This window comes from Erpetoichthys calabaricus, chromosome 18 (genome assembly GCF_900747795.2).
Source record: "Erpetoichthys calabaricus chromosome 18, fErpCal1.3, whole genome shotgun sequence".
In the NCBI taxonomy this organism is placed as follows: Eukaryota; Metazoa; Chordata; class Cladistia; order Polypteriformes; family Polypteridae; genus Erpetoichthys; species Erpetoichthys calabaricus.
This window is the reverse complement of record NC_041411.2, coordinates 35,888,246-35,905,343: the sequence shown is the minus strand read 5'-3', so window position 1 is coordinate 35,905,343 and position 17,098 is coordinate 35,888,246. Positions and strand designations below refer to the sequence as shown.

Below are 17,098 nucleotides of genomic sequence, written 5' to 3'. Positions count from 1 at the left end.
TGATAACGGCAAGATATCAGCAATTAACAAATGAACTGAGACAGAGCATTATTACCCTTAGAAGTGTAGGCCTTTCATTTAGAGAAACTGTGTTTAAAAATAAAGAAAAAAAAAATTTTTGTCCAAGTAGTACTTCAGAGGGTGTAGTAATACGGTCTGTTCCCACTCTGCTTTAAGACAGACAGAGGATTTAAGTAATCCACACAAGTTGGGACACCTGTGCAAACGGTTTGCTTCACCTTGCAAAGCTTAATTTACTTTAATTGCTGCAGAACACCTGTAGGTTGTAACCTATTAGTTGTTCCTTGAAGAAGTCCCACTTGCAACATTCTGAAATTTCCTTTTTGTCAGTTTTTGTTAAACTAAACTTTAAATTTAAGCATCCGACAATTTACTGCTTACAACTGCACCATTTTAGGTCATTCACTGCATTTCAAATGATTACATTTAATTAAAAAAATGAGGTGTTCTAAAACTTTTGACTGGTAGTGTAATCTACTCTCTCTCTATATATATATATATCTATATATATATATCTATATCTATATCTATATCTATATCTATATATATATATATATATATATATAGATATATATATATATATATATATATATATATATATATATCTATATCTATATCTATATCTATATCTATATATATATATATATATATATATCTATATATCTATATATATATATATATATAAATAAAAGTCACATAAAATCGTTGCACAAAATCGCTACACTTTTAGGCTTACGATTTTATATACTAATAATATATAATAATATATATATTAATATATAAAATCCTAAGCCTAAAAGTGCAGAGATTTTGTGCAACGATTTTATGTGACTTTTATGTCACACTTTAAATTGTGAGTATTTTAAATCCTACATACATATGTTTGGTATCATTCTTTTCAGAGTTTATCGAACTTTAATGTGATATTGTTAGATTTTATGATTCTTATTCCGTTATTGATTTATAAACTAAAAAATATCAAGAACTCACGTTCCGCAAGACAAGACTTTGTGCCAAGAGATTTAATCACCCCAGGGGCCAGAAATAAAAGACAATGAGTGGGATAGCTGCTGTACAGGCTTTTAAATGTTCGAAGCAAAGAGGAGGTAAAAAAAACTATTTGTTTCCCATTGTATCACCGTTTAAGAGGGGGATTCGGAGGAGCGACTGCATCTCCTTGGGGTGCGTTCAGCTCCCCTCTTTACAATGCAAGCAGCAGAGACGTGAAGTGGCTGGCGCGTAGCAAAGGCCAGGGGGGTTGGCGAGCGAAGCGAGCAGGGGGCGAACCTTCTAGTGTATCTCTATACTGTATATAAAAACACACACACACATTGGTATGAATACACAGCATAATGACTGAAAAGGAAGACATTTTTAAAGAAAGAATAACTTCTGACTTGGCAGTAAGGATTGTAGGTGTGAAACTGCACTAGGTCATCCTGGGTCAGGAAACAAATGGACAAAACAACCACAAACACCTGCTTAACCAGTTAACTATTTTTTCAGATGTTACCTTCACAAAAAATATCCACGGTTACTCAAAACAAGAATTAGTCTTCATGCCAATATTTCCTTACATCAGCTACTCTGATCAATCATCTCAATATCTATAAAGCTCAATTATCTGTATGTCGGTTTATCCCTTACCATTTAGGTAGGGCTGAGCAATAAGAACATAAATTGTTATTGTGATTATTTTGAACCAAAATGCAATATTCAATATATCTTGATGCTGTATGTTCTCAAAACACCTTCAAGATTGAAGATCGGCACTATATAGAAATGTATACACACATTTTTATACAGAGTCCAAAACCTGGTATATTTTCTCTATATAATAATATCAAGGAGTAGCAAATAATTTTTTTCTTTTATTTAATTGTTTTTTCCAACAGTTTTTGCTTTACATCTCCTGTACTTATTTTTGAGGTTCTATTGTATGTATTTCCCTCCTTGCTGGAATCTGTGTCAGCCAGTGAATAAACATGTCTCTCTGTTTTATATAAAGAAAAACAAAGGAACACACAGATCATAATGTACATGTGTATAACGTTTTTTTTAATGACTTACATTACTTGTAATTGTTCTCCAGTTACAGATTCACAGACCAGAGCATAGAGGGTGGCTGTATATGTAATACTGTAGATAGATAGATAGATAGATAGATAGATAGATAGATAGATAGATAGATAGATAGATAGATAGATAGATAGATAGATAGATAACTTTATTAATCCCAATGGCAAATTCACACTTGTCCTTTTTCTAAAAATAAAGGAATCTGATTCTCCAGTCAGATGACTTTTATTTGTATGTGTGGTCTAAAATAATGATACGTAACAATTAAACTATAACAAACGACGAGTAAAACATAATAAAGTGCTTTTGACTGCTTGAGTTTTTGAAAAAGTTGTCAGTTCTTAAAACAAAATTACAAAACAAATCTAGCAATTAACTGAACCTGTAATAAAATAATTAGTATTTAATCTGCAAAGGCACAAGATACTTGGGAAGCGAAAAAGTGCCACAAGCACATACCATGTTTAGAGACATTACATAAATAAAGATACCCATGCTAAACATCATAAACGCATTAGCTAATCTTTGAGAATAATTTTTAACTCTATGCTTTGACTTAAATATTGATGCACATAGTGGAAAACGTTAAAGGTGTCAGTCCACTGTTTTCTTAATGCGACACAAAGACACAAAGTGCAGTAAGTACTTTGACAAAGTAAGTACAAAGACACAAAGAACGGTAAGTGCATAAGGACATCATAGAATACTAAAAGGGAGGAGACAACACAACACCTTAACTTTAAACCATTCAACACCAACATTATCACAGTCAATAGGAAGCTTAATTCACCTGCTAAACAAACAAACACAAACTCAAAATGACAATAAAATGACCAGTAATTCCATTTACCCCATAACTGATACACAAGAATTGAAAGGGGGGTTAAAGCAAAAACAATGAAGGCTGTTTTTATTCCTACTCGTAACGGTTCAGTAACAGGGAACGCATGAAATGGACTGATGAGGGCTTTCACGCTGCGTGGACGTCTCACTTCTGTTGTTATGTGAATTGGTGTGGTTGTTTGACAACTGACAAAGTACAAGTATTTTCTGAGCGCAACATTTTATGAACTTTCCTAAGCAGGAGGCAGAAGAAGAGCACATTGCAGGCGCTGCACGTGCTTGGACAGCTATTTTTTATGCAATAACATGTTTAGATGCTCTACTGTATGAACTGTCACTCCAGGAAAAATCAAATCATTTTTGTGCGCTCATCACCACCAGGAAATTTGAATGGACTTGACACAAATACACTTAAAAAGAGCACCGGAGTCTTTGTGGATCGCATTTAACATTCCAAAGAAGTTGTGGAAAATAAAATGTGTGGAAAATAGTGATAATGACTTTTGCATATTGATTTTTATTAAATATCTAATTTCAAATTTGATATATTGCCCAGCTCTACTTTCAGGGACTGTGCTCTCATCCAGGAGGAGGTCGATAACTACATTGGTACACCATCTGCAACATTCCCACATTTATCTAAACAGAAATAAATGTGATTTTGATTTTGACTGTATTCTTGGCTGATTTATCGGGCAAGTATACTGACATGCAATGAATTTGACTTGTTTTTTTTTTTTTCTTTGATGACTCTCCAAGTATTACATGACAGACAGACACACACACAATTGATAACTACATACTTGAGATAAATGCAAGATAAAGAATGAAAACAGATGAATAAAATGAGCGCTTCCTATATAGCTCATACTCCATAAGTGAGGCAGACGTAACCTGAGCTGAAGGACAGTCACCATAGGCTGCCGATATTAAAGGACACCTTTCTCTGTCCACTGTTACCTTTATGTGCCACATTCAATACCAATAAAAACAGTGTGTATTAAACTCTTTATGATACAAACAACAATGCTCATACCCTCTGACACCCCCCAAACCAGCTTTAAGAATATTACATATTAGATCTATTTTCTGTATCTATAAAATAAAGCTCAATCTCGTTTTGGTTTTTTTTAAATATATAAATAGACAATTTTTTTTTCAAGGTACAGATATGAGATTGGCACACAGCTACCTCTCACCAAACTAAAGAAGGATGTTTCTCTGACTGTTCTTCATGCATCAGAACACTATAGAAGCAAATGCAACAAAACATTTAGGGGCTCTGCTTTAATAAAGGAGGTGGTCAATGACTACAGAACTCTGCCTGTAAAAAGCCCTCCTATGCATCTGACTAATGAGACTGCAGAATTCAATAGTATTGAAGAACTACTGAACACCACAACATGAGCAAGAACAAATCATTCACCTACCAATTTTTAAGGGTTTAAAGAAAACCAAAACCCACCTCTACACTCTCAGCAAAAAGGCGACGTAGGAACTTTTAGAAGCGGTGCATTTGCCTCATGACTTGGTGCTCAAAATTGGTTCTCCAGTTACTGTACAGAGGAACCTCGGTTCACAAACATCTCGGTACACGTACAAATCAGTTTACGACCAAAAAGTTTGCCAAACTTTTGCCTCGGTTCACGACCACACACTCGGTATACAAACAAGCCAGTTTCCTTTTCAGTTTGTACATGTTCAGTCTCTCCCTGTGCATTTCCTGTGCAGCGAGCTAGAGAGAGAGTGAGGGAGCGCGACACACACACACAGGCAGCTCGAGAGAGAGACGCGCACACACACAGGCAGCACGAGAGAGAGACGCGCACACACACAGGCAGCACGAGAGAGAGACGCGCACACACACAGGCAGCACGAGAGAGAGACGCGCACACACACAGGCAGCACGAGAGAGACGCGCACACACACAGGCAGCGCGAGAGAGAGACGCGCACACACACAGGCAGCGCGAGAGAGAGACGCGCACACACACAGACAGCGTGAGAGAGAGACGCGCACACACACAGGCAGCGTGAGAGAGAGCTGGACACATAAGGTAGGAAGGCAGTTAAAGAATGCACTGGGCTTGATTTTGTTTTCACTTCTGTTCACAGCGATCGGTTCGTAGCCTGCATTGTTGCAATGTTACTTTTCTTGGTGGTTTATTAAATTACGGATTTTTCAAATGTTCATTTTTTTCCCTGTGCTTAAAACTCTTAAAAAAGTGTTTTTAGCCAGCGGTTGGTAGCGCTATAGCGCAAACTATTGCAGTGTTAGTTTTCTCTGTTGTTCAACGTTTTCTCAGTGCTATTCAATGTTTTTACATTTAGTTTATTATTACGCTGTGCATTCTATGGTTTAATTAACTATATTTGTGCTTAAAAACTTAAAAAAATATATATATTTACATATTGTTCGTATGGTCTGGAACGGATTAATTGTATTTACATACAACCCTATGGGGGAAATTGCTTCGGTTCACAACCACATCGGTTTACGACCAGAGTTTTGGAACGAATTATGGTCGTGAACCGAGGTTCCACTGATAAGGGAATCTTATAGGCACCGAGATTATGCAATAGCCTAAGACTGTATGTCAGGACTGTAATGCCTCATGTGATGGAAACAATAATCTTGACAGGTCATAAACAAAGGAAGTGATGAATTCATTTGGATATGCCTAATAACGTCTACAACATCCAGTGTGTCTGATCCAAGAAGGGTCTCAAGGTTGCCAGCATTAACCTATAGACATCAAGCTTGCTTAATCTACCAGCATGGTCCATTAATCTGTTTTACAATAAAACTTAATTTTCAATGCAGACAGCATTGTTATAAATATTTTACTTTGGCAAGGACACAAATTTGAAATATTCCAGGCAATGGGTATCTCCCTTGGTAAATTCCAATTTAACTCTAGCTCTCAGCTCAACTAACATACATTTCTTTACTTATAGGAACTTGTACAGTATGAGACAAAAGTAAAATTCTACAACCTACTATGTATTTACTTTCTACTATGATTTCCTGTTGCTGCCAGTAATGTTGTAATTATATTGTTTTATGTTACTGGTGTTAAATACAGAACTGTAACACTCAGACAAATTCCTAGCAAATATGTTGTTTGGCAATGTATTTGGGCTGCACCACATGCTAGATTCCCACTATAGTTAACTGTGTATTTTAGGAGATACTCCTCACTTTCTTCTCCCCTACTTATAAATGGTGTCACTGGGTAGACTCGTTTAAATTTCTTGGCATAATTGCCACTCACAGTCTGAAATGGGATGAAAACATAACTGGTCAAAAAAAGCTCAGGAGTGGATGTGTTGTTCTCCGTGAACTTAAAAGACTTAAACCTGTCCCAATAAGTGCTTGTACATCTTTATGGAGCTGTTATTGAAAGCATCCTCACTTTCTCCATAACTGTCTTATATGGCTGGACTCCATCAAACTCTTGTATACATCACAGGTCAAGACACTTGCTGGGAATATAATTAAAGACAACACTTGCCTGGACAACCACTTTCTTTAGATATCACCATTGAGGAAATGTTAAAAGTAACTAAAGGAATGAACTACTAGAGATTGACACAGTTTTCTTTCTATTACAGTCACTCTGGTTAAACACAGTCTCTGATTCACCTCTGTATTTTCCCCCCCGATTTCTCAACTCCTCCATCAATCTAAATTATGTTTTTATTCCCTGTTTAATTTCCGTTTACATTAGAAGGACTTACTTCAAATATTACTAGGTGAGAGTGCAATTTTACGTTATTATAATGTTTTATGCATTGTATTTGCCTTGTTTTGTGTGTGGATGTAACGCCAAGAGCAATTCCTAGTAACCGGTGTGCCTGGTAATAAAATTCAAACTCAAGCTTAGTTCAGCTGATTGTGGAGTACCAAGCACTTCAGCCGTGTTAATATTTTACAGTTAATTATTTTATATTGACTTTCAAATGCCTGAATCTTTAATTAAGTCCATCGTGACAGTACATCATTAGGCCCTGGCAAAGACATATCAGAGAATGGAGCTTTGTACTTTCTTAATCAGTGTTTGTGTATGTTACTAAGAAAATGGGACATTGACAATACTAGCAGTATGAACTTAAAATTAATTGAACTGTTAACAGTTTTATCTTAATTTACATTGAAGTAGTAAATAACTTAGGAATACAAGACGAAACATAATAATTTGCTTTAGTTGTTGATTTGCACTTTCAGATATAGTTAAAGAAATTGTGATGTGCAAGGCAGGGACTTGAAATCAGCTATAAAGGCTGTGGGACTGGATCCTGCCATGTAGCGAACAACACTGGAGGCTGCTGACAAATCAAGCGAAGTTGAACCTGGGGAGAATGGCTTGTACATTATGAATAATGATCCTTCACATTATATATACCAGGGGTAGGCAACGTCGGTCCTGGAGTGCCACAGTATGTGCAGGTTTTTGTTCCAACCCAGTTCCTTAACGAGAACTCAATTATTGCTGATGAAGCACATATTGCTTAAGTGACATTTTAATGCTTCATTTTAGTGGTCTCGCTTGTTAAGGTTCTCCAACTTTAATTGCTTATTTCAATCTTAAACTGCTGCATTCAGTGTTTTAATTGCTCCTTATTAGCAATAAGATGTAAAAGACAAAGCAGCCAGCAGTTCTCCAGCTAGCTTTTTTCCAATTACATCTGTGTGTGTTCATCATGCACGGTTTGATTTAATAAAACACTTAATAGAAAAATGTGACAGACTGAAAATGATCTGTTTTAGGCTTCAAATCATTTGGATGATATCCTTGGAAAGGAAAAAAATCTACGATATAAAAGCCTTACATTGCACAGACTAACAAGCCATAAAATTAAATAAGGTCTGAGATTGGCAATGATTGGTTTCTAATTAAGCAATTGGGTTGGAATGAAAACCTGTAGCCACTGCGGCTCACCAGGACCGACATTGCCTACCCCTGTTTTACATCTTATTGCTAATAAGGAGCAATTAAAACACTGAATGCAGCAGTTTAAGATTGAAATAAGCAATTAAGGTTGGAGAACCTTAACAAGCGAGACCACTAAAATGAAGCATTAAAATGTCACTTAAGCAATATGTGCTTCATCAGCAATAATTGAGTTCTCGTTAAGGAACTGGGTTGGAACAAAAACCTGCACATACTGTGGCACTCAAGGACCGACGTTGCCTACCCCTGATATATACCACAAGAGTGACTGTTTGGGGAAACAAAATGGGGGTTGGACTAGACCCTAGCAAAATACACACTGGAAGGGGCGCCTCCCACACAGCATGTCAAGATGAACTCCACGAGAAAGCATACCATTTTTTCCAAGATTGTTGCTCAACAAGTGAGCCAGATCGGATAAAAGCAAGATATAAATAAGGAAGGATGCCACCCACAAAGCAAGCCAAAGTTGACCGCTTGCAGTAAGGTGCATACTGGCATAGGTACCAGAATGAACTACATAAGGGCACGGCTTTCGTAAAACCAACAAACTAGACAAAATTCAACACATAAAATGGTCAGCAATTGATTTAATAATCTGATGCTTAATCCTCTGAATTGGTAAAACCATGCTAAAGCAAAGCTAAAGAAGAATGAAGAACATTAACCTCACACTATGATTCAAAGTACTCCAAAACCAAGTACATTAACTCATATTTAACAAAGCAGAATAACAAATATTCTTAGAGGGGGAAAAAAGCAAAATAAATAAATAATAATAGTGACTGAGCAGAGTCAGGATTACTCACCTTCTCTCGTATTTAGCCAGCTTCTCCTCCTCCCAGGCTGTATTCCCACCACCAAAATTCTTGTTGGCTGTTCTTTCAAGGCCCTTGAAAGGAAGCATAGGTGTTGAAGTAATGTAGAAGAGCCAGCAAAGTAGATAAATAACAATTTAAGAGGATGACACAAACCAGAAGTATACCTTAATGGGTCTCTGTGGAGAAATGCTAATGAATTAACAATGGAATGATGCACCCTTTAGATTCAACAGCCCCCAATCCTCCATCATACCATAACACAATCTTCCTCTCATGACAATTCATACTGCATTCAGCTGGTGATAGTAGGCTACCTTTGAAATAAACTGAAACAAATACAAATTGCATACGCGGGTCCATCATACTACTTACGATCCTCTTTTTAGACTGCTGCATTAGTTTGGCGGCTGATGCAAATGGTTTTATAAGACCATCACAAAGGCTGTGTAACGAAAGAGTACTAGATAACAATGGAAACAATAAAAGGTGGTACATACGGCTTAAATGTTTAAACAATTATTTTATAATGCCATTCCAAGCATCTGTGGCTTTAAAGATGAAATAATGATACACCACAGAATTAAAAAAACAACTACAAAAGAAAAGAAAAAACACAACACTAGACGAGTACGAGTATATAAAATTAATACACCAGTTCATTAAGGTGCTTAGAACTAATATTGTGTACAATATATGTATTGCATTGTATTGACCCCCTTCTTTTTGATACCCACTATACACCCAACCTACCTGGAAAGGGGTCTCTCTTCTTGAACTGCCTTTCCCGAGGTTTCTTCTATTTTTTTTCCCTACAAGGGTTTCTTTTTTTGGGAGTTTTTCCTTGTTTTCTTAGAGAGTCAAGGCTGGGGGGCTGTCAAGAGGCAGGGCCTGTTAAAGCCCATTGCAGCACTTCTGGTGTGATTTTGGGCTATAGAAAAATAAATTGTATTGTATTGTAATAGCAGAGGTTTGTAACAGTAAATGGTCAGGTTTATTTCATAATCTAGCCCACAGTGCACAACTTCAACATCAGCCGACATTACTATGTGTGATATGGTGGGACCTGTCAGAAGGTGGTGAAGTCACTGGGCTATTGCAGCTGCAGTGTATCTTTTCCAGCAAACTCAATTTATTGTTTTAAAGAAAAAAATTAAACCTCATTTTCCTTGTTCAGGAAGACATTTAGCTTATCCTGACATTCTAACCCTTTTTTCTGAGTCCAGGTGTTCAGGTTTATATGCCTTTGTATCACAAATTAAGTTGTTTGTTCAGTGTTTTCTTATAGTATTTTTGTTTTATTCTACTTTATCAACTCTTATTCTAATTAAAAGCTTTGTGTTTGCTGTATTAATTTTTATTTTGTAATTTATGTTGATAGTATTTTGTATTTGATCATTTTTCTGCTTCTACTCCGTTGTTTATTGTGAATGTCTGTGATGTGCTTTGCAAATGGGAAAGGCATTATATAAATAAAATGTATTAACTCCTGTAAGTTGCAAGGTTGAACCACCTTGGATCAACTGGACCGACATTTGGAGGCCAGTGAAACAACTTGAACTCTTCATCATCACCCCAAACCATTCCCGAGTAATCTATGCAGTATGGAAGGGTGCAATATCCTAGTGAAAGAAATCACTTCAGTGATAGAACACCACTGCCATGAAGGGGTGTACCTGGTTTAGATACTGTAGGTGGTACGTGTCAAATTAACATCTACATGAATGCGAAGACCCAGGCTTTCCCTGAAGAATATTGCCCAAAGCATCCCACTGCCTCCATAGGCGTGTTTTCCTCCCACAGTGCATCCTGGTGCCATTTCCTCCACAGGTAAATGAAGTACAGGTCCAGTTCCGATGCCAACCTGCCCATTGTGGGCACTTTCTATGGCGGACATGGGTTAGCATTGGCACTCTGACTGACCTAACAAATTTCATGCATTGTGTGTAGTGACATTACACCCATAACCATCATTAAAATAATCTGATTTGTGCCAGATGGGATAGACCTCATGCATCAGTGAGTCTTGGCGGCTCTTAAGTTTTTTTTCTCTCCTCTGACCATTTTTGGTAGTTACTCACCACAATGAACCGTGAGCGTCCGACAAGTGATGCAGTTTCAGAAATACTCTCACCCAGTGGTCTAGCCATAAGGATTTGGCCATTATCAAAGTCAATCTGTCTTCTATACTTGCCCATTTCTTCTACATTCAATATGTCGACTATTAGTGCCTAATGTCAGCTTATTGACTAATATATCCCTGATCTTGACATCTGCCACTGTTACAAGATAGCTGGTGTCACTCACTTTAGATGGGTGTTGTCATAATGTGTTGGCTCACCGTTGTATACTTCACAAAGAGATGATAGTTTTGGGGATCCTAACCTAATGCTTTATAAATATGCCCCATATTATTCTCAAAACAGATTTACAGAAGAGCTTTGTACTTCTACTGATTTGTTCATTCATTTTCCAAACCTGTTTTACTGATACACAGTCAGAGGTGTATGGAGCCAATGATAGACTCAAAGGCCAAACAAGCAGGAGACAGATATGCACCTGTCACTGAGCACACTAACACACATAGAGCTATGCCATTTCATAGTGTTTATTCCCATTTGTTTTTCTTTAAAACACGAGTCCACAAGAGCCCCAACACCTGGAGTTCTGTGCATCTGGAGATTGTGTTTGCAGGAGAGCCACCAACAATGGCTGCAGGGCTGAAATGGCCCATACTGCATCGTGGCGCACAATTAAGAAGAGGGCCCACAAATACTGCCACCTTCTGTGAAATATCCTACACTCCCTACTGCTTCTCTGCACTACAGAGCCAGGAGTCAAACACGAAACCATGTGCTATCACAGCAATGAACCACACTAGTGTCAAGGAAAATACTGCAGGCATCAGCATCAGAAAAGCTGCAGATAAACACAAAACGTGCCATATCTCCCAATAGTGACAAGACGTACAACACCAAAACAAACTAGAATGCTACCAGAACCTGAAGCAGGACTACACTTTGGCACCATACCTGGTCACAATAAAAAGACCTCAAGGACAGACAGGTACTGAGCCAGTACAAGCTGAGTTGCCACAGTCTGGCTTTAGAAACTGGTCATCACCATCAAATATGGAGACCGAGGTAACAGAGACCGTGTGAGCGATGCAAATTAAGAGAGGTGGGAGACAAACAGCACTTCCTAATGCAGTGCCCCAAATACAGGCCAGTGAGGGATTCCAGCTTCATCACATTATCAGAAGCAATCAAGAGTTCCCAGCACTGGCCGGTTTTTATTATGCTGACCATTCTTCTGGGGAGAGGCAGAGAAAACAACCAGATACATTTTTGCCAGCCAGAAACCAAAATAAGAAAACAAAATGGGCCCAAAATAGAATGAATCATCCATAAATGCATACTTTTTTATTTTCTGTGATATTACCTTCTATAGTCCTCGTTATCTTTTATTCTCATCTTTATGCTCACATTCTTGTTAGCAATACTGCTTTGGGAAAATATGACGATGCTAGTTTTACCTATAAAGTTACTTTGAACTGAACTGACTGCCAAAGTACATGCTCTCTGCTCAATATACTGACCTAGAATGTTTGAGGGGCACAGGGAAACATTGCTGGCCAAAGTGCAACATCACGGTTTGTGATTAGATGAACACATGTCATTTCTGGACAAAGTATGCTTGCAGTAATCAGCTAATTTTACTATTTCAAAAGTTACAGGAATTAAAAATATCTACCCAGTCATTAAAATTTGTACTGCTGATGTTTGTTTACTAAGTTCCTTTATTTGACAAAAAATAGTTTTACAACATATTGTTACTAGTTTAAAACATGTATAATTTTATACACTTACAGTGCATCCGGAAAGTATTCACAGCGCATCACTTTTTCCACATTTTGTTATGTTACAGCCTTATTCCAAAATGGATTAAATTCATTTTTTTCCTCAGAATTCTACACACAGCACCCCATAATGACAACGTAAAAAAAGTTTACTTGAGATTTTTGCAAATTTATTAAAAATAAAAAAATTGAGAAAGCACATGTACATAAGTATTCACAGCCTTTGCCATGAAGCTCAAAATTGAGCTCAGGTGCATCCTGTTTCCCCTGATCATCTTTGAGATGTTTCTGCAGCTTAATTGGAGTCCACCTGTGGTAAATTCAGTTGACTGGACATGATTTGGAAAGGCACACACCTGTCTATATAAGGTCCCACAGTTGACAGTTCATGTCAGAGCACAAACCAAGCATGAAGTCAAAGGAATTGTCTGTAGACCTCCGAGACAGGATTGTCTCGAGGCACAAATCTGGGGAAGGTTACAGAAAAATTTCTGCTGCTTTGAAGGTCCCAATGAGCACAGTGGCCTCCATCATCCGTAAGTGGAAGAAGTTCGAAACCACCAGGACTCTTCCTAGAGCTGGCCGGCCATCTAAACTGAGCGATCGGGGGAGAAGGGCCTTAGTCAGGGAGGTGACCAAGAACCCGATGGTCACTCTGTCAGAGCTCCAGAGGTCCTCTGTGGAGAGAGGAGAACCTTCCAGAAGGACAACCATTTCTGCAGCAATCCACCAATCAGGCCTGTATGGTAGAGTGGCCAGACGGAAGCCACTCCTTAGTAAAAGGCACATGGCAGCCCACCTGGAGTTTGCCAAAACGCACCTGAAGGACTCTCAGACCATGAGAAAGAAAATTCTCTGGTCTGATGAGACAAAGATTGAACTCTTTGGTGTGAATGCCAGGTGTCACATTTGGAGGAAACCAGGCACCGCTCATCACCAGGCCAATACCATCCCTACAGTGAAGCATGGTGGTGGCAGCATCATGCTGTGGGGATGTTTTTCAGTGGCAGGGACTGGGAGACTAGTCAGGATAAAGGGAAAGATGACTGCAGCAATGTACAGAGACATCCTGGACGAAAACCTGCTCCAGAGCGCTCTTGACCTCAGACTGGGGCGACGGTTCATCTTTCAGCAGGACAACGACCCTAAGCACACAGCCAAGATATCAAAGGAGTGGCTTCAGGACAACTCTGTGACTGTCCTTGAGTGGCCCAGCCAGAGCCCAGACTTGAATCCGATTGAATATCTCTGGAGAGATCTTAAAATGGCTGTGCACCGACGCTTCCCATCCAACCTGATGGAGCTTGAGAGGTGCTGCAAAGAGGAATGGGCGAAACTGGCCAAGGATAGGTGTGCCAAGCTTGTGGCATCATATTCAACAAGACTTGAGGCTGTAATTGCTGCCAAAGGTGCATCGACAAAGTATTGAGCAAAGGCTGTGAATACTTATGTACATGGGATTTCTCAGTTTTTTTATTTATAATAAATTTGCAAAAACCTCAAGTAAACTTTTTTCACGTTGTCATTATGGGGTGTTGTGTGCAGAATTCTGAGGAAAAAAATGAATTTAATCCATTTTGGAATAAGGCTGTAACATAACAAAATGTGGAAAAAGTGATGCGCTGTGAATACTTTCCGGATGCACTGTAAGTGTATAAAATTATACATGTTTTAAACTAGTAACAATATGTTGTAAAACTTTTTTTTGTCAAATAAAGGAACTTGGTAAACAAACATCACCAGTACAGATTTTAATGACTGGGTAGATATTTTTAATTCCTGTAACTTTTGAAATAGTAAAATTAGCTGATTACTGCAAGCATACTTTGTCCAGAAATGACATATTTTCATCTAATCACAAACCGTGATGTTGCACTTTGGCCATTAAAATGAGGACAATGCTGGAGAAAACTTTTTTTTCCCCCATCTGTCAACTATTATCAGATTTATAGCGCACTACAGCTGATTAAATGCCCTTAACTCAGCCTGGCCATCCAGGTCATTCCAATCCCCCACAAAGTAGTCAATTTCCATACCTTACTGAAGTTTTCAGTCAGCTGTCGGCAGGTCTCACAGGGCTCCCCTTTCTCCACCTCAGCAAGGCCCAGCCAAGAGCTCAGAGCCACCACACACAGAAGCAGACGTGCAGATGCAGTCACTGACATTGTGGGAGGCAGACTGGTGCAGGACTCGGCCTAAAGAAAAAAAAGAAGGGGAATGGGTGAGAGGGCCTCCACCACCACAGCACCCAATATTATATGCTCCACAGGGTAAAATAATTCACCCCTTCAACTGTTGCATCTGGGTGGTGCTTCTAAAAATGCCAGAGCAAGCCTGCTTGTCTTCATGGTGACCTTGTCAAATGAACCTCCAATTATTTGGCATTGAAGAAATTTTAAACAAAAGCCATCATTGAGCAGCTTTAAAATGACTCCTCCTACTAACCCCAGAGTCACTTGAGAATGCTTTTTGCAATGATCTTTTTGTGGTCGCTATTGATGTGGAGTAGTTGCAGGCTGCTAAAATGAGCTCTTTACTAATGTGCACTTATTAGCTAGAGTAAAAACACTTGGCTCCACATACACTATTGCTGTCTGACATAAATATTAATATAAGAGGCAGATCTAGTTTGTATGTTGTACATGCTAAGGTAGTATGATGTACACTACAGTACATGTGCATCAGTGAAAACAAGAGACAGATGCCGAGATCAGCAAAACCTCCCACTCTAGCCCCTATCCTGTTACAGACTGCTTAATTTCACTCCTATGTGCTGCTATTGGTTCCATTTGCATTATCTAGTGCATTCATTCACCCAGGAGAGATAAGGGCGTGTTCATAAATCTGTTTGTGTATCTCCATACAGCAACATAACCCAAAATGCTCCCTGAAGCAGGCAGTAATGCCATAACCCCAAGAAAGAAACGGTGTGCCAAGTAACTACAGCCAGCCGCCTCCGCCATAACAGCAGCCCTTGGTCCCACTACAGCTCAGAGGTTGGCCCTGACACCTGACTGGCAAATTGTTGTCACATTCAAATTAACAGAGACCAGCATCACCTGCTGTCGAATTTTCTGGGAGCATCGAATTGCATCAGAATGACGTGACAGCAAACAGCTGGTGCCTAGGGGATCTTCAAAAGACTCAGAAAGGGAGAACAGTCAAGTACTGGTGAGGAAATCACAGCACAATTTCCTGTGAAGCAAGCATTAGAAAGCCCCAGGGGAAAAGATATATTGTTACAAATGATGCCTACAAGCAAGCCCGGCTGAAACAAGGGTGCTGATCACAAAGCTTACCAGACTTAGGCTCACTATTACACATTCTGTGAAAGGTGCTCCCAAGAAATCAAACTAGTGTGGACCCAGAACAAAGCATATTCATCTTAGTGTTATCTAAAAAAAATAAGCCGCGCTTACCCTCATCCTATGCAAAGCAAACCAGACTGGAATCTCTCCATAATACATACTGGACAATGCAAAATATTCTAGGCTTCCTGGGAAGGGTGTTTCCCATAAGAACAAGCCACTGTTTAACCCAGCATAATGTATTACAAACTGACAAGGCTTCTCTTCCTCAAATGATTTCAGATCAAGCATTAAGTATAAAGGCAGCATTCCGTAGTTGTCCACATGCACACATGGGTGATAGCAAGTCGATCCGGCCACAAGATATATACATTTCGAACTTGTATCATTGAATGTCTTCTTACACAGTGTCGTGGATAGATGAGCCCAGCAGCGTGCAGCTGTTTTCATACGCAGATTCGACACAAGCACAAGGGAGTGCACCTGCTGCCAAACGGCCTGAACAACGGGACACCACTCAATGAGTTTTCTAATAACGGGAGCTGCGACAACGACAGCCGGTGTCAGCCCACTAGCTGCGGCACAGGCCCTTAAATCGCAGAAGTGCTTACCTCGGAAGAGGGCAGACGAGCCACAATGCGCGTCCGTCTGTATACCGCAGAATCTACTCAACCTGACAGACCGACTCGACGCTAAGGTTCGACCATCAGCCATCCGCTCCGAGCGCATGCGTACATCATTCCGTCTTGATAACCGCCCCTCTCGATGCCGGTGGCCCAAAGCACATGCGCAAAGGTGCTTGCCGCGCGCATGCTCAATACTAATGGTACTCCGCCTGCTAAGTATTTGTGCTGACGTCTGCGAATAAACGAAAAACGCGCAGTTTTTAAGTGTAATTTTAGACACACATTCGGCGAATAGACTCCGTTGTAATGCTGCGTTGACGTGCAGTCGGACAGACGGAAAAGCCGAGTTTTTTAGTGGGAAATCTCAAGTGAATGCCTTTTGAAGTTTTAGACTCCAGTGAGGTTTTTCGGAGATCACAAAGCCGCCCTTATGAGCCTTGTCTGGGGCGTCAGGGTTACCTTTCACGTTGTAGAATTATTAATGTAAAAAATAATAACGGACTCGGTCAATCGATGGATTCGCTGCGAGCGTTGTTGAGTTTGTTTTCTATTATCACAAAAAATAACTCTTACCGTTAACTGCCTTGTTA

The 17,098-nt window shown here is 39.3% G+C and overlaps 1 protein-coding gene across 2 annotated transcripts in view; it reads right to left on the bottom strand.

Moving 5' to 3' along the window:
- LOC114668364 (protein disulfide isomerase Creld1) overlaps positions 1 to 16,636 on the bottom strand; it is an 81,573-nt gene extending 64,937 nt beyond the window's left edge. For both annotated transcript variants that reach the window (XM_051921301.1, XM_028824074.2), the window contains exons 1-3: positions 16,494 to 16,636; positions 14,611 to 14,769; positions 8,707 to 8,789 (exon numbers count right to left, since the gene is read on the bottom strand). In XM_051921301.1, the coding sequence (XP_051777261.1) occupies positions 8,707 to 8,789; positions 14,611 to 14,739 (212 nt within the window). In that variant the 5' untranslated portion in view covers positions 14,740 to 14,769; positions 16,494 to 16,636. The remainder of the gene's footprint in view (positions 1 to 8,706; positions 8,790 to 14,610; positions 14,770 to 16,493) is intronic.
- Positions 16,637 to 17,098: the final 462 nt, after the last annotated feature.